The sequence below is a fragment of the Triplophysa dalaica genome, chromosome 13 (assembly GCF_015846415.1).
Source record: "Triplophysa dalaica isolate WHDGS20190420 chromosome 13, ASM1584641v1, whole genome shotgun sequence".
In the NCBI taxonomy this organism is placed as follows: domain Eukaryota; kingdom Metazoa; phylum Chordata; class Actinopteri; order Cypriniformes; family Nemacheilidae; genus Triplophysa; species Triplophysa dalaica.
The window spans coordinates 12,064,746-12,090,395 of record NC_079554.1 but is presented as its reverse complement, the minus strand read 5'-3'; the positions used below and the strand labels follow the sequence as shown (position 1 = coordinate 12,090,395).

At 39.8% G+C, this 25,650-nt stretch overlaps 1 protein-coding gene across 7 annotated transcripts in view; it reads left to right on the top strand.

The window, feature by feature from the left end:
* Positions 1 to 25,436, top strand: part of epha7 (eph receptor A7) — a 68,148-nt gene extending 42,712 nt beyond the window's left edge. The window contains exons 6-17 of one of the 7 annotated variants that reach the window (XM_056764003.1): positions 9,830 to 9,954; positions 11,389 to 11,563; positions 12,115 to 12,223; positions 13,475 to 13,530; positions 15,898 to 16,011; positions 16,461 to 16,646; positions 17,005 to 17,066; positions 17,216 to 17,425; positions 18,090 to 18,239; positions 20,254 to 20,447; positions 21,989 to 22,144; positions 22,417 to 25,436. In XM_056764003.1, the coding sequence (XP_056619981.1) occupies positions 9,830 to 9,954; positions 11,389 to 11,563; positions 12,115 to 12,223; positions 13,475 to 13,530; positions 15,898 to 16,011; positions 16,461 to 16,646; positions 17,005 to 17,066; positions 17,216 to 17,425; positions 18,090 to 18,239; positions 20,254 to 20,447; positions 21,989 to 22,144; positions 22,417 to 22,531 (1,652 nt within the window). In that variant the 3' untranslated portion in view covers positions 22,532 to 25,436. Of the gene's footprint in view, positions 1 to 9,829; positions 9,955 to 11,388; positions 11,576 to 12,114; positions 12,260 to 13,474; positions 13,531 to 15,885; positions 16,012 to 16,460; positions 16,647 to 17,004; positions 17,067 to 17,215; positions 17,426 to 18,089; positions 18,240 to 20,253; positions 20,448 to 21,988; positions 22,145 to 22,416 lie in introns of all 7 variants that reach the window. The other 6 variants (XM_056764001.1, XM_056763998.1, XM_056764002.1 and 3 more) reach the window with 6 other exon arrangements.
* The last annotated feature ends 214 nt before the right edge of the window (positions 25,437 to 25,650 follow it).

Genomic DNA, 25,650 nt, shown 5'->3' with positions numbered 1-25,650 from the left:
GTTTGGGATTCTGAGAAGTGGTTGTTTACCATGGGGTCTTCTCCGATCTATCAAATGCCACTATTTCACCTGTAGTGTTTTATAAATAAGTATATAATGTTTATAAACACTTCTTCCAGGGTGTATCCTGCCTTGATGCCCGATGACTCCTGAGATAGGCACAGGCTCCCCGTGACCCGAGGTAGTTCGGATAAGCGGTAGAAAATGGAATGGAATGTTTATAAAGTAGTAGCAGCTAGTATAAATTTTTTTATACTCCCTCTATTTATATGTATATGAACTCGTTTTCTTTGCAGTATTTGAGGTCTGGAAAAATATAGAACATTTTTCTTTTATTTTGACCCGTTTCTCCATTTTTCCTTTTCCTTAAATAAATGCAAATAGAAACAATATTTTTATTTCAACATTTGGGAGAAATATTGGTAGTACTTTACGAAATGAAACAAAAAATATTATTTTTACCTTAATGCATACCTATAAATAGTAAATTCAGAAAAACGTAATATATATATTTTTCTGCAGCTTTACAGTATTAGTCAAAAGTTTGAAAATGCTTAGCTAAAATGTTTCAAATAATTTTAATCTCTTGGCGTATTCTAAAATGTTTGAAATTACTTTTGTAGACAAACATATAAATGTGGCAACATATCAATTTCTCTAATTATAACACATTTTATTTTATCACTAATTTTAAATAAAAAAAATTAAATGGACGATTTAGACCAATCAGATAATAGCCCTGAATAGATTGAAAACTCCTTCAATACTTCTTTAAAACCTTCCCCTGAAGAAGATGGTTTATAAAATGTCAAGAAAACAGTTTAGCAAATTCTAGAAGATGCTTAAATAGAACAGTTTTAAATACATTTTCAATGCTTTTGTTACAACAAATAAAAATTATAACAATTTGAACAGCTACTATTATCTTAGACTTAAGCCATAGTTTACTTAGTGTAGTGTTGTATTATTCTAAAAAGTGAAAAATAATCGGAAAAAGAATAAGTAATTATTTTAAAACTTATGTCTGGTGCTGTATATATAGATATATATATATATAGAAAGAGAGCATGTGCGCAAGAGAGAGCGAGAGAACTAGTAGACAAATTTGTGAACTGGATTAATGAAATGGACATTCTGTAAATGATGACAGAATTTTCCCTTCTTTGGGAACTATCTCTTAAAGAGACCTAGAAATAGAGAAAAATAGAGAGTCTGTGGAACTGAACTGAACTGTGGGTAAAAGTGAGATAAGTGGCCTTGAACGCATGCAAAATCTAAAATAATAGCTTTTGCTATGTGCTTCTGACCCTGGAAAAACCCATCAGTTTAAAGCGCAGCTTGTTTCGCGAATAATCGCAGCCTTCCCGTTCCGCCGTGGCTCAGATATGCAATCAGCGCTTCGCTAGTGTGGATGTGACGCGCCTGCCCGAGGCATTACTTTGACATTTCCCTGAGATGAGAAGGTTGAGGTCCTTCAGCCTGTTTAGTGAGCCTTTCAAATGCGAATCGTCACACAGCCCTCGTTTTATTAAGACAAACGATAAAAAACACAGCTCGTGTTAACACGAGCCTCTGTGCGGCCACGAGCTTCCTGTGTAGCCAAAGGTTAGATTGGCAGCAGATAAGCTGGAGGAGTAGGGCGTAATTGGCCTCTGTCCCGGGATGTTCATCCCTCAATTGCTGTAGGTTGAGCCTCGCTCAGGGTGAGAAATATTGTACGAAAGCACCGACATACTTTAATGTAACATTGTAACCTCTCGCCTCACCGTCACGGTTTGTGTTTCTCCGAAAAGTTTGTTATTCGAATGAGGCACGCTTGTGCGTGTTTGTCTGTCTGATGTGAAGCCGGTCCCAACATGAGCGATCTTCCAGTGAAGTGCAGCTTAAAAAAAATGTTTCTTAAAAGAAACTCAGAATAAGTCCTTTTTATTTCTGCAGAAACATGGTCAGATCTAAAACAAACTCACTTTTAAGCCAACTCAACCGTGGTCCTGTTTATTGGCAGTTAGATGTTGAATTGCGACTCGCTGGTAGATAACGTGGGTGGCTCTTGGCCACAGGTGGGCCGTATAATGTCAGAAGCGGTCTGAGGGTTTCTCAAACGGAGGCTGCGGCGGAGTTGGGAATTGGACGGAGATGATGAGGTGCTTATGGCCGTGGCCATCACGCTTCAGTGGAGGGGCTGCTGGGTAGCCTGTTAAAATCCAGAACGCTGTCTTTCCCAGCACATGGGAGTAAAGTCATAATCGCACGATTTCTGTTTGTCCTCTCTTCACGCACAGCAGAGACTCAGGGATGCCCGAATATGTCTCTCATTGTCTCCCTCAACGATTACTCATCTCTTGAATTAGATCATAATTTTGCTTGTTTCGTAACGTCTCTTTGTTGGTAACGATTTCACATCATGACTATCTACATAATCTTTGTGATCTTTTTTGCTTTCTTGTTAGTCCGTATCGATCAAATGTCCAAGTGTTTGAAAAATATCTTCTTTCTAATAGTAGCCTATCACATACCAACGAAGTCAAAGTACAGCTGCTGCTCTTGCAAATGGACAAATGAATTGGGGTACTCAGGGTGCTTTTGTATACATTTAGATCAGCTTAATGTGTCAGTTTTTTCTCCCAGATGGCATTGAGACTTCGTGAAAGTCCTTTTCTCAGTCTTTGCTTCTCAGATTTCCCTTCCGAGAAAAAGCACCCATCTGTGTTATTCTAGCTATATTACTTTTAAAGCTCTATACTCTCACTGTATGTTGACAATTGTTATATTTGCGTCTATTTTTATGTCCTTCTACCCAACTTATGAACATCTGAGGCAAAGAAACAGGCCATGAAATATCAATCTTTAAGCAATACATTCTCAGTCAATGAGACTATGTGATTATACATAAGTACATGAATGGGTCTGAACTGGGGTCAGGTAGCTCTGCGTCTGGAGGGTGCAGTGGGAGTGGTAATGGCTTATAATAGGCTGCCATTGTTGGACATGTGTGAGGACGTTTGGAGAAGGTCTGCACTTGCTTCCCGTTTGTGCGTCTGCTACATAAGTGAATTCCATTCCAAACTTATGAGAGGGTTTAGTGCACGGGACAGCTGGACTGTTTATATGAACCCAGAGATGTTGATATGCGATCGGGGGGCAGTTACAATAGTGAATGAAGCAGGTCCATTTTTCAGAGCAGGCCGTTTTGAGAAGTTTAAAGTTGAATTTTTAGTTTTAGTTTTGTTTTCAAGTGAAGCATTATTCACAACGTGTGTGTATGAATAATAAGAAAAGACAGCTTCACGTTGTTTGAGAGGATGTCAGTTCATTTATATGAATCATTTTTTCAGTCAAACCTGCCAAGAGCATATTCCAGGATGACCAGACTTTGCTGCACGCCTTGCTGCTTTTGAAGTGCTCCTCTCTTCTCCAAAGCCCGTTTGGAGAGTTTGAAATCCTGAGACATTTCCCTAATAGCAAAAACACCCTTTTAAATCACAATGTGTCAAGAGGGGCTTCAGGGATCCTTGCCATTAATATTAGACAATCTGTGTTGTGGGAGAAATCATTCAGCTTGTCAGATAATACAGCAAAAACATTGCAGAGGATTTATAAAGGCCGCGAGGCACAAACCAACGTGCTGCTGTTCTTTACATTTACATTGTTTAAAGGAAACGCCAGGCAAACCAGTACCGACTCGATTTAACGCCGTACTTTATACTTTGAGATTTAGCTGTAAGTGCGAGCTGCAGTGGCCTTTTCACTTTTAAAGCGTCTAGCGGTTCGCCAATAAGCACAGGCTTTGATCCCTGAGAGAAATGAAAGCGTTACTTAGCAGCTTGAGCGGTTCCCGCGCGGAACGCCGGATCGGAGCGTCCCCCGGCCCCCCTCTAACCGAAAGTGACAAAGCTCTCAGTAACGGTGCTTGGAAAAGCACATTTCTGTTTGGTAGTGTGCAGCGGGAGGACGCCGGGGCAGCGAGTGGAGCGACACGCAGGGAAAGTGAGAGAAAGAGAGATAGACAGCAAAAGAGAAAAGGTTGTCACGGCAATTCTGCCGGTTCCCTCAACATTGATCAAAACGCCCGGCCATCATCTTCTGCCTACTTTATTTTCTGAATCACTTAGCCTTTACTCTGACGGACTGAAATCTTTTCTTCACTTGCTTTCTTCCGTTTTTAGCCATCTGTTTCCTTCTTTTCTATATCGGCCTTGTTTTCTCTTTACTGTTTTTCTCACCTTGTCATGTTTGCACTTGACCAAATTGTTCGTTGATTGAGCAAACTTGTCTTAAAGATAATATAGGCAAGTTTAATATATATTCCTTGTGTCTCAGCCAGCGGCTGTTTTTCTTAGTTCAGTCTGTGTTTCACATTTTCAGTATATTTAAATCTAATTATTTCAGTTATTTTTGTTTCAACAGAACATTTTTAGTTGTTACAGAACATCTTTAAAATAAGGTAACCAAATAGATTTTTGTGATCAGTCATAAAAACATATATTTTTTCTTTTCTTTTTAGTTTTGTTTTCAATGATTTACTTGATTTCATGTATTCACAAAACATTTGATGAATTATGTTCCCAATAGGACCGTCAAACGATTAATCGCGATTAATCACATCCAGAATTAAAGTTTTTGTTTACATAATGTGCGCTGTGCATATTCATTTTGTATTTATAAACACATACATGTAAACATATTTAGGAAATATTTACTTGTATTTATTATTAGTTACCAATAATTTGAATGATTTATAAATGTTTATTCATTTTTGCATTTAACATTTTTCTATATATGCATCTATGTGTATATGTTTATATATACAAACTGAATATGCACAGTGCACAGACATATACAGTATTATGTAAACACAAACTTTTATTCCGCATGCGATTTATTGCGATTAATCGTTTGACAGCGCTAGACTTGCGTTGCGACTTTTTGTTTTCAGTTACCAAAAATGTTTTCCTTTTTGTTTACGATGATAACAACACTGGATGTAGACAGATTACACACCTACACACAATCCCATAGCTGGGATTCATTATGTTGGTTAGTCTAAATAGATGCACAAACACTTGTGAACGAAGCAGCAGCAGTCAGGATGAACAAGAGGACGTTCATGCACACACACACTCAAATACTCTTTGGGAGCCACAGGCAATAATGAGGCAGGTCTAACACCCACGCTGTCTGTCTTCCTGCTCGCATATTCATTTACACACACTCGCAATATTGCTGCTCCATCTCTTTCATGGGAAACGGCAAACATTGAATCGAGATCCTTCTTTCTTTCCCTCGGAGTCAAAATGTCAAGCTATGGAGCCTCGATTACGTCAGCCCTCGTTAGTGTGCGTCCGGCGAGGGCTCCGTCGCCCATCTTGATGTTTTCATAGGCCTCTGGAAAAGCGTCTGTGGGAGGCCCAGCTCTATTAAAATTTCGTGCTCCAGCCGAATGATGTCCGTAATAATAAAAATCCACCTAATGACTGGAATCCGCACAGAGGACAACCCTATCCCCCCACGGGCCCACCCTGCGTGTCCGCGGCGTGTCTTTAGCCATGCATCAAACTGCATAATCTGCATCACACATCATACAGCAAAACCAAACATTTTACCTGTCCTCCACCTAGACTTTGTCAAAGAAAGGAAGTCAAGCGCCTTCGAGTTTCGTTTCGCCTGCGGTTTCTTTTCAGCCGGCGTCTCTCGATAAACGTTCGGCGCCCGTGTAATACGGTCGTTTTGAGATGGATAAAAAACGCGGCGGTCCTGAGTGTGACAGCCTTGACTTAAGTGGCTCGATAATTAAAATACTTCAAAGCTAATACCACGCAAGCAAAGCAGAGTGGGAAACGATTTGTCTTTTATAATGAAATGACATTCTAGTGCTTTTCGCTTTCAGATGCTCATGCTCTAGAAACTCAGCCAGCCAACAGAAGAAGAGAGAGAGAGAGAGAAAAGGAAGCAAGAGTATATAAAAACATGCATAATGTATCCCTAATGTATTCTAATGCAGAACATGATAGAAGCTTGCTTCTGCTTGAATTAACTTATGCATTAAGAGGCTCTAGAAGGTCACTAATATCTGCTTTTATATCATCCGGCCACCGAATGCGAAAACGGCGCCACCTAACACGTCACGTAAGAAGACGAAACAATTATGCGATTTTCTGCTGCGCAAGGGCCCTTACGTGCGATAAATACGGGAGCGATCTGAAGTAAGCATGTCATTAATGGCTGTTATAGGGCAGTGGTTAAACATACCACGGGGAAGGTGGCTCGGAGAGGGAGTGAGGGACACATTTCCTCCATATTAACGCTGAACTCAGGGTCTCTCATGCAGCTCGCAGATTTGAGTCGATATGAGTCCTGTCACCACGCTCGATTCACAATTACCCGGCTAGTTCTCAGTGGAGAAGAGGGCACCGGCCGTTTCCGTTTCTCAGCAGTGAGAGGCGGCGCGTTATGATGAAAGGTTGGTATTAAATGTTGTCAGGTGTGCTTAGTGTAAACGCTGGTTAGATGTTTGTATTTTACCTTTTCAAGACCAGATCAATACATTTTTATGGGCAAATCTGGCCTTGTTAAAGTTCCTTTTTTGTAAGTGGTATGGCTGCTATCACTTGAGGAATCTAAAAGCAAGCCACAAATCTGAACTGTAAACGTTCCTTCTGTGGGATGCTTTAAAAGTCTTTTTGCAGTAGATTCTACACTAAGATATCTGATATATGAAAGAAGGACTCGAGGAACATCTGGAAAGTGGAGCGTTGTCTCATTAAACAGTTAATCTCAATGAGACTTTACAGCACAGATGAGACTGGAACATGCTGAATCGGATTTTGTGGTACAAGTGCAGGTGGTCTGTGAACACTTCAACCTTGATAGTAACACATGTTTTAGAGCCTTATTGTCAAAATAATACTCTACAAAGGAATTTGAATGAAAATCATGTTTCTCACCCTCATGTTGTCACAATCTGAATTACTTTCTTCAAATTAGTGACTGTAATTTTATTAGTCTTTAATTGTGATAAATCGATTCTAAAATAAATGTTTGTCTTTATATAATATACAGTATGTAAAAATAAAAATAAAAATAATGTAATATATGTATATATATAAATATACACGCCACATTTATAGATATATTATATAAACACAAACTTTGGAATCGATTCATTTGACAGCACTAAATGTTATTTTTGTTTCCTCTACTTTTAAAAACAACTAGTAGAATTTACTTAATTTTCTTGTGTTAATTTGGATAATTTTTGCAAATAATATATTTTTTAAAGTATTTGCACACCTTTTTTTAAAAAGGACATTTTACTAACATTTTTGTCAAGTTTTTGAACACATTTTTTTAGGTATTAAAAACTGTGTGAAAAAAACTTGACAAAAAAGTTAAGTAAAATGTTCATTTAAAAAACTGTGAAAAAAAGTACTCTGAAAAAACAACCAGTAGGATGTACTTTTTTATGTGTACCTTATACAAGAAGCTTCTGTAACTTGTGAAGTTGATGTTTGTTAACGTATGGCCTGAGTTTACAGATTCTGAGCGAAGTGTGGTTTATATAGTGCATCTAGACTCAGAGGTGGATATGGAAATAGATATACAGAAATAACAAGAAAACACTTCACTCGCAAGCCTCTTTGGGAAAAGTAACAGCAGACATACTCGCAACTTTCATTTCCCTGATCGGGTTAAAAGGACTGACACTATTACTCCTAGAGACAGTTCCGCATCTTCTACAAACCAACAGTCGGTTGAAAGGGCCAAAAGATCCAATTACTCCAGTACAACCGGTTCGGTGGCGTACAAGTGTGCTCTTTAAATTGCTGTGTCCTGACTGCGTTGCCCCACTCCTCATGGGTAATTGACACTCTATGCATACAATGAATGTGGACAGAGGCGAAAAACAAACACAGATTCTGAGAAGTTGAGACTACTTTGACTGCTGCTGAATGTGGAAAATCGCTCCTGTTTGAGCAGTCGGTCCTGATGCTGTAGTTTTCAGTTGAGGGAGGAATTGTGTTTATAGACTTATAAAACGCATGCGTGTGTTTGGACTCGTATCACAGTGGGAACAAAATGTTGGTCCCCATGGGCAAAAAAGCGTATAAATCTAACATGCACAAAGTTTTCTATGATCTTTAGGTTTAGAGGTACATTTGGGGATAAAATGTACAGTTTGTACAGTATAAAAATCATTACACCTATGGAATGTCTCCACGGAGATAATTTACCAGACGTGTGTGTGTGGCATGGCTGATCAAGATGGTAAATCACATTGTTTTAGTTGGATTACACTAAATATGTCAAAACACAAATCGACTGTTGCGCTTTGGATCCGCCTCGCCATCCCTGGTGCCTGGAGTCTCGGATAACCCATAATGAGGTTTTAATCCTTAACCGCTCATTACCACAAGGTCAGTGCCCAACAAAATCCGGGGTCAAACAGGGTCACGACCTCAGATCCTTGCCCTCGACGGTTCACCGAGCACGATATGGAGACATTACCAGGTCTCTCACTCATTTTCCTCTCCGACTGTCTCTCTCTCACACGCACACATCAGCTAAATTCCTCTCAAAGACTAATTCTCTTTTTCCATTCCATCTACTTGTGGGAATTCTGTCTTTTCTTACTTTAACAGATGTCCGTCGAGAGTGGACACATCTCATTAATGGTGTATGCATGAGTGCTACATTTCCATCCGCTCCTTCCAAGATGTCCTCAGCCAAAGGTTACCTTCTGAGATTTGAGATGGATCTTATTTCTGAGGTTATTAAAAACAAGAAATTTAATTTGGGTTACCCACAAGCCCCTCATTTCGAATTCATACTGCATTTTGAAATGGCAGCTATGGCGAGTCAACGTACAAAGTGTGCAATAACTTTGTAATTTAAAGACAATTATAGCACACTGTAAAAAACACAGCCACTGTTGGGGAAGAAACGCTAAAGGCAGAGAATAAATGAGATGGCGGAATGTGGATGTCGGGGTTGTACGCGTGTATTTCTTTGAAAAGCACCCGGACGGGCTCACTCATGTGGGGGATATGAGAGACGCTTCCGCCCGCGTCGGCAGAATTAATTTGACTTAATTGACATTCATAAGCCAGACGTTGCGTTTTTACTCTGGCTGGGATAAGGCTGTATTCTGTTGTTTGCTCAGTAATTGAAATTTCCATTATGAGGTGTAAACATTTAGGAGCCACCAAGTGAATATTCATCAGAGCTGGAGTAGTGACTGAGAGACACAACATTATTTGTGTGTGTGTGTGTGTGTGTGTGTACGCGTGCGTACAGGTACTGAATTAGCATTACTGCAAGGGAATAGTTTTTTATTTCGTTTTTGTAATGCGTTTATGAATATATTATCTTCTTGTTGGCTTCGTGTGGGTTTTTATATACTTCATGCAGAAACATCCAATATTATTGTTTGTTGAAATTATGTATTTATGTGTCTTGTTAATACAGGTTTAGACAATGTTTATAGAGAAAATGATATCTTAAAAAGCATATTTATTGTAATTAAATAAAAATACAATATAGAGCACAGTTTTGATGCAATGCATATACAAATATTTATCAAACAAAAGTTTAAATAATATCAATATATACAACTTTTTTTAGCCATTTTCAAGCCATTTATATTTCTTTTTTTATGTTATATTGTTTTCCCAAAGCATTTGCAGCATGGATGCTGCAACAATAGAGCAAACTCACAAGTAATATTAGCAAATAAAACAAAATCCCAGTAGTGCAAAATAAAAAATATATAAGTTGAAACAAAATGAAATAAAGTAAAAAAGCAACTTTTCTTTCTCTGTGTTTCTTTCAGCACCGTCTCAAGTGAGCGAGGTGATAAAGGAGCGAGTACAGCAACACAGCGTTCAGCTCTCCTGGCAGGAACCAGAGCAGCCCAACGGCGTCATCACCGAATATGAGATCAAGTACTATGAGAAAGTGAGTGCACACCACCTGCTCCACAACACAAGCTATTAATGAATCCGTGTGTGTGTGTTCCAGAATTGATAGACAGAGCTGGAAAAGAAACAGAGACCGTGTGTCTGTCAGGTTTTCATTTCCCATGCAACCTACTGATTTTTTCATCTTTTTATGATTTGCATTCTTGCACACGTAGCTCGCAGTCACACGCTCTGGCGTGAGTGGATTCTTCCGGACTAATTGCATTAATAAATGAGCCACTCAACAGACTTTAATTAGACTGAGGTCTTTCACAAACATACACAATAATGTACACAAGATCTTCTTCAGGACCGTAGCCACAAGTCTGAGACCACTTTGTAACGCACAAACAGTCTGGCGCACGTACCTCTTAATGTCTGGGATTGTACACGAGCATCTGTTCAATGAAAAACAACCCACAATCCCTTGCGGGCACGCACACGCTGTCACTAAAACATTAATCAGAAGTGTAGTCTCAAAAAACACACACTCACTTAATTTCCTTCACCTCAGCCATGCATTTTCTTTCCACTGCTGGGTCTCTCCATCCATTATGAAGCACTGCTTCATAGTGTACACGCTCAAATTTATACGTCAACTAGCCAAGCATAAGCAGGAAGGTCCAGATCGTTTGCTCACCGGGTTTCAGCGCTTGGCCTGTTGGACTCTGCTCTGAACCGTTCTCATGAGCAGCTCGTTCTTCCTGAGGTCTGTCCAGTTTGGAAATTAGAAACAAGCTTGACTTCACTTCTAACAGCCTGTGGCATTTCATTTGAGACTTTTTCCTGCTCAGAGTCCAAGGAGATAATTTACAGATCAGGGGATAAATACATGAGCCGTGGCGCAGCTTTGGCCGTGGATGATGCAGGTTCGAAGCACTTTTGATGCAATGGACATGCAACTGCTAATTATTAGCAATAGTAATTATTTAAATTACTTCTAAAAAGCTTAACATTTTCCTCCTGGAAATAGTCAAAGAGAACCGTCAAAGTGAACCCAGTCTGAGGTTATGAGCAATATTTGTCCAAAAAACATAGACGGGTGCAATACATTTTTGAAAACCACTGCCGAATAATTTCCTACACATAATGATTTGTGACTCGCCTAATCTTGCACAGTTTATAAAAACGGAGGGTATGCAAATTGAGATGCAGCCTTACGCCGCATGTTTGTGTTTCCTCGAGCTCTCTTTGACATTCCAATTGTAAATGAAGCACCAGCTCCTCTGAAACAGCTTGTTTCCGGTTACCTTGGTTACGGATGAAATACTGGGATATTGCCTCCGCTTGATCTCTTTGCGTGTGAAAAGGGCCAAATGCTGCAGTATTCTCTGCCAAGCACTTCGCCGTGACCACCCTTGCCTGAAGAATTTGCTCTTTTGATATCCTGGGACTAAGTTTTTGTTTTGCTGTGCTTTTTTTTAACCCGAAGAACCAGAAGGATCGCATTTACTCCACGGTGAAGTCAAAGTTCACTTCGGCCACAGTCAATAATCTGAAACCCAGCACAGCGTACATCTTTCAGATCCGGGCGTTCACGGCTGCCGGGTACGGCACCTTCGGTCCTAGACTGGAGGTCACCACCAAAGAAGACTCAGCTGGATCTGGTGAGAAAAGCAGTATGTAAAAAGCTATTTTTTAGCTATGATTGTACATTTTTAACTGGTTTTAATGTCTTAAATGTTTCTTATTTAGCTATAGTTATTTCAACTGGTTTTTGGCGATGCGGCTGGGAGACCCGTTAGCTGACAAACTAAGCCGTCTAAGCACTAAGACACTGTGTATTTTATGCAATAAGATGTTCTATGTTAACAAGAAACAATCCAACCTGAATGTGTCATTGTTTCAAATGCAGGGAACTGTATTACCATCGGGGACTATTAAGCCCACTTTCAGAAACAGTAGAACCGTGCGCTCAGCGAGACCCTAAAATAGAGCCGGCCCCTCCCTGCCGCATAGCCCTGTGCCTCTCAAATGCCTGTATTACTGGTTTCAATAGAGCAAACAGTGAAAAAAATGTTTGTTTTGTGCTTCGCAACAAAGCTATCCGGCTGTCTCCTCTCGTCTTGTGTTTTCTAAACTAAGATCATAGGATTGCCTTTGACAGCTTGTTCTCATTCACTCCATATTCTGTGTTGTGTTTGTGCTTCAATCGCAGCTACAGTTATATCGAGCGAGCAGAATCCGGTCATCATCATCGCCGTGGTTGCCGTGGCCGGCACCATCATCCTGGTCTTCATGGTATTCGGTTTCATCATAGGGAGAAGGTACGCTCTCGCGGCCCCCATTGACTCTCCACTACTGTGAGTCTCGTACGCTCTCTCGGTTTGCCTTTCTGTCCCTCAAAGGCCACTATAGCTGTGGAATTCACGTCTCACACCCTCGTCCCCCTGCGTGTGATCACACCCACCCACCATCATGTCGTACACTGTGGGAATGACCTCTGATGCATTTTCCCCTGTCACACGCTCATGCTGTTAGCCTAGGATGAGATTCAGAACTGTGAATTCTCCCTTCACAAATAATCACACCTGTTTACCTGTTACTCGCCATAGAGAAAATCTTTGTGTGTGTGTGAGTTTTGTCTTTTCCGGGAAAAATATCTAAATATCCCAAAGCAAGATGAATGTACTAGACCCAAAATTATGTAAAATAATACGATTTGTTCTCTGAGTCTTGTATTATCTTGTAGTACAACTTTTTTCAAGTCTATTGGTAATTTATGTGTGTGTCTGTGTGTGTTAAACAAAAACCTCAGTAAATTTGGTAACATTACAGTTAAAAACTATTATTTGAGATCAATCTGTATTGTTTGACTACAAAGAGGACCACAAACGATATTTTTAGTTTACAATTATTTGGTATTTTTATTTTTTACACAGTTAAACTTTTACACTGCTTTACACTGTTACTTTTATCTTGGAAGGATGTTTAGATATTAATGCGCAAAAAAACAACACTGAATATGAAAAGAACGCTTTGCAGTGCATGTCGATTAACCAGAACTGCCTTTTGTCATGTAAAAAAACTCATCACTCATGCTGTTTGTCATATTATTGGAGTAAACTAATATACATGAAATGGTCACGGACACGCACATCGCTTCCCTGCATGTCCATCAACACAAAATGCTCTGAATACTTTGGTTTTCCATGTCAGTTAAATTCTTTTCTGAGTTATTCTCAATGTTCAGATGGATAGATCATTTCCAGCTGTAGGCAAATGCAAGATTATTTATATATTCCTGAAGTTTTCCCAAAGACTTTCAAACAGTCTTTCTGAATCACAATGAGCCAACACAAATATTTTTGCATTTAATTGATCGATTTATTCCAAAGCTCACAGAAATAAATGTGCTGCATTTCTGTTCCGTGACTCCAAGAATCCACGTTTTCTCGCCATTTCTGGTTGAGTTTGAGCAGAGACAGACGCATTGCCCTCCATAGCCCTGTGATGTATGAAATCATTTTCTTGGTCACTGCATGTCATTAATTAGTTTCTTTTTGTGTCACGCACAGACACTGTGGCTACAGTAAGGCAGATCAGGAAGGAGACGAAGAGCTTTACTTTCAATGTGAGTGCCAGCTTTCATCAGCTCATTATACATATACACATCGGCGGTGGTCAGGCGAAGCTCCTGGAGACCCGCCGTCCTGCCGAGTTTATTGCCAGCTCTAATCAAACACCTGAACCAGCTAATCAGGGTCTTTGGGTTCACACTTGAATTACGGGCAGGTGTGTTGGACCAGAGCTGGAACTGATCTGCACAGTAGTGGAGACGCACGCACTCATGCTGTACAGCACCGACCAATGTTCAGATCAACTGTTACTGTTTAACACTCTCTAATAAACTCCAGTCTAAAGGCGGTATCTAAAATAACATCTTTGAGTCACGCCTATAGATTTTAGCAAGTTTTTGAACGAAACAGAACAGATTAGAATTTTGACTGTCAAATCGATTAATCGCAATTAATTGGTTCAAAAATAAATGTTTGTGTTTATATGATATATTTGTTACAATATTTGTTACATATATATATATATATATATATATATATATATATGCATGGCTGTTCCTTTCACATAACACACACATGTATTATACATAACCATTAACTGTCGGAGCCCTTTTTGAGCCTACACATGAAAACGCATGTTGGAACTAAAATGCGGTAACTCATGACTTCTTTGGAAACAGACTTACGGGTTTGAAAAAAAAAATAGCTGATTATTGCAAAAAAAATTAAAAAAGGTTTATGTTTCTTAGAGTGAAAAATACATAAAAACAGGTGACAGTTAACAGGCTACAGGATAAATCGCAATTAATCGATTTGACAGCAGTAAATAGAATAGAACATGTAAGCAAGATCTACCAAAGGTAGAAAAATGGTATACATATAAAAAAGAAAGTCTGCAGGTTCGCCTTTTGTTCTGAGAGCAAGAAGGTCACGTGTCAAAATGTTGCTTAGTAAATGTATTTCATTAACATACAGTTTATTTTATTTAGAAAAATTATTCAACTAGTATAGTACAGTGCGCAATGCAACTCTATGGTCGAAACTGTTACATAATTTTTAGGGGAGGGGGAGAGGGCGAAAGGGGGAATGAATCGCCTCCGAACAGGATATAGACTCGGCTGTGGTGAAAAGCTAGGTCACAACCCTCATAAAAACGGGCCATTAGCAGATATCGAACCGCCAAGTCCTCGCGCTTAAGATCTAAAGAGAGCCCTCAGACCTCTCAGACGTTCTTCGAGGTGTTCGACTCCTCCAGATTCTAAACCCTTGCTCGCAGGCCTCTCGGCCAGTATGATGTTTCCTCTCAGCAGTCCCTAATGAAGCCCCTGGAGATAGAGCCGGCGATGGCCTTCCCACACTTGCTGTGCTAATGATCAGCGCTGCAGGCAAAGTGCTGATTTGGAAACAAAGGTTCAAGGTGGCGCAGCTTGCTTGTACGGGGCAGCGCAACCTCGCTTGCTTCCTTGCCCGGAGAGCACCTCTTCTGGCCATACCTACGCTGTGGCAAAACATAGCCAAAAAACAGCACCAAAAGCTCCAAATAACATCTTCCAGAGCTTAAAAAGGGAATCTAGTCTGAGACGCAAAGCCGTGAGAGTCTAGCTGGGTTGACAAAAGGCAGATAAGGCACACACCTGCCTCGTAAGCCCAATTTGTCGCACGCGTCCGATACAAACACGCGTTGTATCAGATTCACCGACAGCTTAGACGGACGGAAGAAATTTTAGCATGCGAGGAAAGAAGTAAATATAAGATGCCAAGGCATGTGAAGGAGCGGGGAGATATTAGGCAAATGCTCTACCTCTCTGTTCTTTAGCGTGTTTGTTGCAAATTAGTAATTTAATTACTCGTTAACAACAGTCCGTTTTAGTCGTTTTCATCGCAGCGTGATGTAGCCTATTAGTTTTTGCATCTCATTAAATGGGGCTTAACGTTGAAGTTGACAGGTAGCGATGTAATTATAGGATTTGATTAGATAGTAAGACTGGTTGAACACATTAATTGGGTCTAAAGTGAAGTCTTGATGTCGCATATGGATATTTTCTCACTCTCTGACTCGGAGCAAAATACCCGAACCGAAGTTTCGTCACATTCAAACAATAGCTCCGGCTCATAAAACCCATTACACGTTGAGTGACAGCTACAAATGCTCTTGCCACGCAATACAGCTAATGTCTCTCAGCTCAATTCCGAGAACGCTAACAAGAAAATGTAACGTGGCTTTTCTAAAATATGTGCAGAAAGTAAAAGCATCAGACGAAAGAGACCTTTTGACATGCCGTCTTCCATCACGCCAGGCTCTTTAGCCCCTGTGTTTCTACCCTGCGGTAATCGCATCCGTCCATCACGGCCTCTGTGTGTGTGCTGCATGCATATTTAATCGTAACAGTAATCCTCTTACCCTTTTACAGTTAAATTTCCAGGCACCAAAACCTACATCGACCCTGAAACATACGAGGACCCGAACCGGGCTGTCCATCAGTTTGCCAAGGAGCTAGATGCATCTTGCATTAAGATCGAGCGGGTTATCGGCGCAGGTGAGCTCCTCCTGTCTTCTTTGCCGCCTCACTTTAGTCACACACCTCTGTCATTTATCACAATGACAGGCAAATATTTACACTCTCGATAGCAGCCAAGACATCTCTCTGGCCTCTGGTTATTGATAGCGCCGCTGTAGGATTGGTTTATAATTAATATGTCTTCTCTTAAGGCCAGCGTGCACATAAATGTATCACCGTTGATAAATTGCCGCCGCATTCCTTTTAGTTACGAACCGTATAAGTACGTTAGCGTGTCCTCTATATAGCATATCCAATTACCTGCTCTCTCGGTTGCACTCCCCTGTGTACTGATGCATAGCATCATATAATGCCGAGTCCTGCCGCCAGCTTGACTGATACGCATTAGGTAACGCGGTGCAGGTAACGGTGTTAAAGTCGGCGCAGAGAGCTACGACTCAGCTTGTGGGTGGTTGTGTGCGTCACAGGAGAGTTCGGAGAGGTGTGCAGCGGACGGCTGAAGCTGCCCGGAAAGAGGGACGTCTCCGTGGCTATTAAAACGCTGAAAGTAGGCTACACCGAGAAACAGAGGCGGGAGTTCCTGTGCGAGGCCAGCATAATGGGACAGTTCGATCATCCGAATGTGGTTCATCTCGAGGGCGTGGTCACCAGAGGTTAGCAGTTTATATAATTCAGTTTGAATTATGTGGTAACGCAAGTTTTGAGATTATGAAATGATTTATTAAGATCTTCTTTTGGTCAGGTGTCTTTTTGCTATGCAGATCGGCAGGTTACAAGACGTAAATCTAGTGTGAAATTCTGAATTCAGTTTCTATTAGGATTGTGTTATTTTTGACTCAAGGCCGCTAAATTTGTATTAAATTTTTGTTTTAAAGCTATGTCCTCCACAAAAACGTTAATAAGAAAATCTCCAGTTGTAGAATGGTCTCAGAATTGTTTCTCATTACCGCTTTCGTACGGCTCTTGTTGGCCGAGCTTCATTTTAATAGAGTCTGTTCTTTGCTCTTTCAGGAAAACCAGTCATGATAATAATTGAATACATGGAAAACGGCTCATTAGACGCCTTCCTCAGGGTACGTATAAACCACCCTACACAATCTGGTCAGCGAACACAATATCTTTTCTGTTCTGTTCATTACACCCAACGCATTTTACCATTCCGCCGCTCGCAATGGATGCGCGGCTGAGATGGATAGTCAATCGTGTTTATCTTCTCATGCAGAAGCATGACGGGCAGTTCACCGTCATCCAACTGGTGGGAATTCTGCGCGGCATTGCGGCGGGGATGAGGTACCTCTCCGACATGGGCTACGTCCATCGCGATCTGGCGGCGCGGAACATCCTCGTCAACAGCAATCTCGTATGTAAAGTGTCCGACTTCGGCCTGTCCAGAGTGATTGACGACGATCCCGAGGCTGTCTACACAACGACGGTGAGTCAATTAAGCCGCCGTTGTCTCGGCGTACCTGTCTAAAAACCCACGGCGCTGTCAGAATAAACAAATCAACTCGTGCATCAGAGGTGAGCAAATATAGATGCTGCCTGTGGCTGTCTGTGGTAGGAATTATAAGAAAGGGATTGAACATCTATGCTAGGGATTGCTCGTGTGACCTAAATATTTATATTATGAGTACGTATATTTTTACGGCAACTTTTTTGCAAACAATTTATATATATATATATATATATATATTAACCTTTTTAAACATAGAGGTCGACAAAATGTGCTGTGTCTTCACAAGTAAACATATGAAAATCTATTTAAGTAATTTGTGTAAAAAAGTTACAATCTTTTTCTAAATTCATAATGTATTTAATATGTTATTAATATATTTTACATTTAATTAATATAATTATTTATTACAGTACCATGTAAGATTGTCCTTTTTTAATCCAGTAAAATAAATACCCCCTAATTTAAAGGGCATTTTTATATAGAGTAGATTTTTTAATAGAATTTAATTATAAATGAAACAGAATCTCTGTTTTGAATCATCATTCTGTGCATCCTATATGATGTAAGATACTGGTTGTAGTAAAAAAGATACAGGTTGTTATACATTTTGTTGCTCATCCTTCTAATGTGCATTTTTCAGGGGGGCAAGATCCCAGTTCGGTGGACAGCAATGGAAGCCATCCAATACCGTAAATTCACATCAGCCAGCGATGTGTGGAGCTACGGGATTGTCATGTGGGAGGTCATGTCCTATGGAGAACGACCTTACTGGGACATGTCCAACCAGGATGTAAGTCACAGCTTTATAGATACATAGCGAACAAAATTGAAAAGAAGGCTAAACATGATTTATAACATCATGCCTGTGTCATACCAGGTTCATCAGATCATGTCTGTGTTCATTAAAAGAATGTCCGGCATATTGTTGCACATTTAAAAAACCCACCCATCTCTCTTACTTTTTGTTTAAACAAAAATTGGGAGAACTGACGTCTTTTCCAGCTTCCTTTCACTTGCCAAGGCAGTTCTAGCAGTTTAAAGACATCTCTTGTTAGTTCGTCTTACTTTATGGCCTTGTAAAACTAAAGGTAGTCTTAAAATTCGAATCACCGTAACAAGGAGGTAATCTATTGGTTTTTAAGTTTCAGGACAATTATTTTCACAGGTTTGACGCTTTGAAATCTCAAGTTAGATGTCAACTCTGTCAGCGATGATCTCGTACATTTGGAGGATAAAACGGTTTAATGGGTTTCCGAAAAAGAATTGTGTTTTGCTTGTAGAGATCCTTTTCGTATTCCCGGTACACCTTCAACTTTTCTAATGAAAAATGATAATGTGAGTCAAATTCATCATTAGCAGAACTCAATCAATTCAAAGATATCTGCTTAGCCATGCAAAACCTTCCGAATGATCTGCAGGCCAAGCTTTTGTCTGGAAGAAATTGGTACAGGGGAGCGCTGTTCATCATTCCGATCACAGCCGTTCGGGGTGTTCCACTCGAACTGGATTGAAATTCAGATACTGTTCGGGCTAATGAGATGTAGGAGGAGAAGTGTTGTTAATCCATCGCTGGATGTCGGCACTCGTCTTGTGTACGCTGCTCTGTTAGCCTGATTCTTTGTCAAAATTTAACGCAGGCTTTAACATCCTCAGAGAAGGTAAACAACCCTTATCGGAGGGACCGATGATGAATTCTCGATACATACAGAAACTTCAAATTTTTTACAAAACTGGAAAAGACCGCATGTGCAGTCAAACCACTCTCATTCGTTAATAAATGTAAATTCGAACATGCGCCTTTTAGAAGTGTTGATACTCGTCTCGCCTCAGCGCCAGTTTTTCTATCCCGTCGGGTGGAGGCGAACAAATCCTCGAGGGCTCCAGAAAGAAAAGAAGAAATATTTACATTTCTTCAACTTTTTGTGTTTTGACACTTTTCTTTCCATAGCTCAAGCTTTGTTTGGTGAGACACGACAAGAATAGCAGATGAGGATTCGGGGAAAATAAACAGTCTACTCTTGCTCGGGAGTAGACGAGGAAGAAAGCATCGCCCTGGACAACCCAATTCTCAGTTTAGTTGACTCAGATTGTTTAATCAGTTGGGTGAAAAAGCAGGTGGATTTATTACTTCACGGTCCCGTTGCATTCGTAAACCCACACATGTGGACCTAGTCAACTACAGAGACATCCAAGCATCCAATGCAATCATCCCTGGTTTAGACGTACCCTTGTTATCTTGCTTAATTACACGGGCTCGTGGTGGTATGACGGTCACAGACAGCTGTTCGACAGACCCGACTCAGTGTGCCAGCCCACACTCTTATAGAGTTTCAGCAGTCTGCGCCCTTTCCGTGTGCTCAGGCAAGTCTAATAACCGGAGCAAGAATAATCACATCTGGTTAGCCTACTTTCCCTCTGTTGAAGTTGGTAATGCTGGAGGTAAACCGCAGAAAGATTTAGCCGGTAAAGCTGCTGTTTACAGAATCCTGATTAAAGGATGAGCAAAATGGAGAGAGGATGTAAAGAGAGAGCTTGAGGTGCAGGAAAGGATTTGTCTTTGTGTATATTTCAATCTGGATACTAATGGCTCGTTCGCATTTCTCTTTGTATTCGTGCCTTTTCTCCGAGGCGGATTCTGAAAACGTTTTTGACGCTTTTGCATGCAGCTGTGCGGATTCAGGAAAATTACCGTTCTTAGCAAATTCAAGCCTGTCTTTGGTTCTGTCTCTTTCTACTTGGTCTCTCATTTCTACTTTTTGTCCACACCTTTAGTCATTTTTCCATCTCTTTCTGTGATCTCGCAGGTCATAAAGGCTATAGAGGAGGGATATCGTCTTCCAGCCCCCATGGACTGCCCTCCTGGCCTCCATCAGCTCATGCTCGACTGCTGGCAGAAAGACAGAGCCGACCGACCCAAGTTTGACCAGATCGTAGGCATCCTTGACAAAATGATCCGCAATCCCAACACTTTAAAAACGCCGATGGGGACGTGTACACGGTGAGGACGCCCATTTGATTTTTACACCCCGCTATTATCTATCTCCTCTAAAGGAAAACGATGCTGTTTACGGCACAGATTTGCTTTTATGGATTGGAAGTTGCTTGGTACCGTATTTTTTTTATACACATGTCGACAATTTCTTACAGGCCTTTTTTAGGGTTTGAGCGTATTTGTTAAAAAATAAGATAATAATATCAATAAATATATCTGTCTGGTATTTCGTTTATTTATTGGGGTTTGCAGATGAAAAAAGAATAAATAAAGCAGGACGGCTTCCATGCCCTTATGTTCAATAACAAGGACTTGAAATCAATTGTCATGATGAGTTTTTAAGATGTTAAAGCCTTGTGGGAACTTTAGCTTCTTGTGGGGGAGGTTATATTCCTTATGCAATGCGTCACATTTTTTAATTAAAATATTTAACATTAAAAAAAGGAAAGTCTTGGTCTCCTTTTCATTACTTTGAACAGTAATGGTAAAAGATATAAAAGTAACAGTTTCCTAAATCACTGATCTGTGATTACAATAAATATGTTATTGTCAGTATTAGGGCTGTCACAATATCAGATTTTCACTACACAGTTATCATGAAAGAATAATTGGCAAAGTGTTATTCTTGCGATATCTATTAAACATTTTTAAATATAAATAAATAATGCTATCTTCAATTTTGTTTATTTGTGTTTTCTCTTTTTTTATATATGTGTAGCATTAATACAATATCTATAATTATGTTTTTTATACAATAACTGCAATATTGTGATGCCTATAATAAATCTACAATATCTTTTATACATTTAAATCAAGGTTTATTTGGTTTACTAAAATCAAAACTTTCTAAAAAATTCTGTATATAGAAATCTAATTAAACATTGGTCTAAAATGATTTAATAATTTTAATGTTGCCTCAGAAATATAAAATAAAAAATCTGAAATAATTTTAAGGCACTAAAATTATAATAATAAGCAAAAACTAAATTATAAATAAAGTTATCTTATATAGCAACAAAACAAACAAATAAATAATAATGTTACAAAAGCCTCAGAAATATAAAAAAAAATACGAAATAATTTTAACGCACTTAAATTATAATGATAAACGAAAACTAAATTAAAACTAAATTAATCGTATACGGCGACATAAAAAATGAAATAATAAAACAAAATTGCTAAAATATTAACTGAAATTAACATGAAAACTAAAAAATATAAATATAAAAGTTTATTTAAAATATAAAACTCAAAACAAAAGTATAATAATGCAGATGCTTTTAGGACATCAGAACTGACCAACTTGTTACATTACATTACAGATATTTGCGAAACTGGCCATTTAAAAAATCCATTAGTTTGTGGGTTGCAACTTACAGACATAATGCTAAATGTAGCCAGGAAGATATCATAACTAAAAAATTATAAAAAAATTGTCTACTCATGTATTATCTAGTTGGACAGTCTGTTTTGACCCATTCCTTGTTCTACATACCAGTACTAAAAAGTTGGTAGGTGTCCTTCATAACAATCATTCTGCTCTTCAGACCCATAAGCCCACTGCTTGACCAGAACACTCCAGATTTCGCGTCCTTCCGACTGGTCAGCGAGTGGTTGGAAGCCATCAAGATGGAGAGATACGTGGACAACTTCACAGCTGCCGGATACAGCTCTCTGGAATGCGTCGCTAGAATGACCATCGAGTAAGAGAACAATCTTTCCCGCTCATAACTCTCTATAGAAATGCACCTTCTCACCTCTAGAGAACCTTCTAAGAGTCTTTTCAGCTCTCGTTCACAATATGAATCTGGCATCGCTCTGAATTTTAATCAGAGCACGTGACTCATACTCAGCCTTGTCATGTTGTACTTAATATGGGCCTTTTTTCCATTTCCTTTTGCTCCATTAATGAAATACCTCTCAGGCGCTTCATGCTCCATTGCTGTGATTTATGAACGTTGTGTTTCTGCTTTAGGGATGTAATGAGTTTGGGAATCTCCTTGGTGGGCCATCAGAAGAAGATCATGAGCAGTATACAGACTATGAGAGCCCAGATGTTTCATCTTCACGGCACGGGCATTCAGGTGTAATGGGCGTGGACGGCCCGTCCCCCGGCCCGCTCCGACCAATCGGAACTCAGCAGCACCGCAGAGCGCGTGAACGGTGATAATCACAGGAAAAAAACACTAGAAGACAAATCGACGACAAAGTAAACACTTGCCGCTTCCTTCCGGGTGCGATTAACCTTCCAGAACTGACAGAACAGAATCATTCCTTAGTTTTTGGCGAATGATTTTTGGCGAGGGTGCTGGAAACCGAGAAACGGAGAGGACACAGCAGACAGACAAAGGAGAATCCTACATGAACTCTGAAAGCTCCAAAGAACTCGCATTACTTTGAGACAGAGCGTTTGAGGGGATTTTTAAGCTTTGTACGGACTGTCCTTACTTCACCGTCACAAACGTTTGCGAATTTGCTCATAGTTGATATAGATTTCACTGATTTCTGTTTTTTTTATATCGAAAAGGGTGAATATAAAAATAAGCAAGTCTAATTCTTATAGATAATATCTGAAGTGAATTTGGAGAGATTTTCATTGTTTTGGAATAACCACATTTGGACGATGTGGTTCATTTCGTATCAGCTTGTATTTTTTGGATTGCGTTACGGACTTGACAACAGGGTAAAATGTCTCATCGGAGGGAAAAGAGACCCAACCAGAGGCTCAAAGTCAGCCGAGGAGGTTTTAGCACTATTTACATGAAGCTCTCTCCAGACTGAATTGCATCGGCTGTGAGTCCATCTGACCTGCAGTAGTCTTTTATATTGAATGAAAATATCCCACTGTTTTTTACACATACGGTTATATGAAGCTCCCGAGGGTGTTTTTTTCCCACTGGTTGCATTTAGGAATAGTTTGAGCGGACGGTTTATTTTACGGTCCTACATGACAATTCAGATGTGAATTAGTACAAAGACAATTGAGAACCACTTCAGGTGGGTTTTTTAAAGTGTAAGAACAACTATTACAGTGGCAATATTCTTTCTAAGTTTATATGTACCACATGAATGGAGTTGATCTTATCAGTGCTGTTGTTGAATGTGTCCTTTTTAATATTGATATTATTTACCATAAATACAAGTTTCCATAAAGAGAAAAGCAAGCAAAAAAATGCGGCTGTTTTAATCTAGAAACAAAATCTGTTTCGGCAAGAAGTATTTCGTTTTTGTTAAATATCGGTTGTATTCCTTGTGACTGACTGACTTCATTGTTGTGGTGTAAAGGAGTGATACTGCCTTAAAAAAGTCAACTATCGCTCTTATTTTTAGGTATTAGGATTTTTTGTGAGATCATAGCTGAGTTGGGGAGAGACTGACCAATATGAGCAATAATTACTCAAGGCTGAGACATTTAAGATGCTATATAGACTTTTATTATGTACTGCTTGAAAGCCACTTAACAACGGCAGTACTGTATAATTTAATAAGTTGTTCTTATGAGGTTAAATGTTTATATGTTCTCCTCACGTTTCTTCCGCCTCCCTGATGTTCTGAGCTCAAGAGGTTTAATCTTTTCTTTTAGTGCCATAACTGCCTTTCACCTTAACAAATGAGCGTTGAATTGCGTCCAGAGCATTAAGAGCTCATTCATTTGCATTTTACTTTACAAAACACTTGTATAATCTTTTTACTCAGCTTGGAGCACTAAGGTATTTTATTTATTTTGAAATCAGGATTGTGTGTCTTTTGAAATGTTCACAACACAGTGGAATTCTCATTATTTTGCCCCGTGATTAACAGCTGTGCAAATCTACCGTGTTATTCTCGACTGTAAGAAGACACAGCGTCACTAGAGGATTTATGTGAATGTTTGGCTATTTTCATTTTACGCCATCGCGAGCCAGCGTAAAGGCCCGAACCCAGCTGGTTCGCGTGTGCCTATGTGTGTGCGCGCACGTCCCCCGTGGATCATATCACGCCCTGGTCAGGGGCCCGTCTACCATCCGCTGTATCTCGCAAACCTCAGCACTGAGCCCGTGCCAGGCCTTTGAATTGAACGCAAGCGGAAAGGCTCTTGGTCAGCACAAACCTCCCGAGCTTCAGCGGTTGCTGCAGTCGCTCAGTTCACTCTCCCCACGCTCTGATCTCACACTCCGGGGCCCCTCGCGGGCTCTTACCCTCTCCGTATGGATCCGGGGCCCCGGGAGTGACAGCAATTTGAGCCAATTTGAGATTATCGCCTGGATTCAATCAATCCCGCGTTGAGGCCATCGTACGGGTCAATGACAAATCTGTCCATTTTTCTTCTTATAGGCGCTTCGTGCTATTTCAGACTTTTTTGGTAGCGAAGGTTTTGTCATGACAGTCGGTGATGTGGATAGATTGAGTTCACGGTGCACCAGGGTATCCTGTTATGAAGTTGAAGAGAAAGACGTATAGAGAGACCCCACCTAGAGAAAAATGAAATGGAATATTCCAAAGAGTTCAGCACTGTTGATTGTGTCGGAGAAATCACGAAACCAGAGGACAATTTGTGTATGTTCTAACTGTAAAACTTGTATATTTTATTTATAATTGCCGTTTCTTTTTTCACTCAAGTACTCTGTAGTGAGCTCATTGAAAATGCACTATATTTTTCTATCTCACACGCAGCTGATTATTGTTACCCTCACTATTTCAGTTGTACATAATTTCTCATTTAGGACCAAAGAGAGTTAATAGGTTTCCATTTTCGAATGATCTTTTCGCTTTACGGTTTTCTCTTTAGGTTAAAAATGTACAGTTGAAATTGAATTGTCGATTTATTATTTATTTTTCTGTGGCAAGAGAACGGAGAGTATTCATTGGTCAAAAAAGTATTTTCCCCAGCTGAGAAACTGTATGGTCATACCTAGACGATTTCTTGTTACATAGACCTCTTTTACCTTTTTTTTTTGCTTTGTAACCTTTGTAATAGACTGTACATATATTTTTGGAAATATAATGCAATCTCTATAGCTGTGTCTGTGTGTTTCATTTCTCTGAACGATTTTGTTAGTGCTCTGTACAGTATTTCGTAGGGCCCCTATGATTTGACTACAATAACTTGAGTACAAGTTCCCCGTCGTGCAATTTATCAAATATTCAAGAACATTTCAAAGAGCTCATATACCGCATGGGATTTTTATCCTCCCCTGCTACAGCCTCTCTGAATATTAACATTACGTAT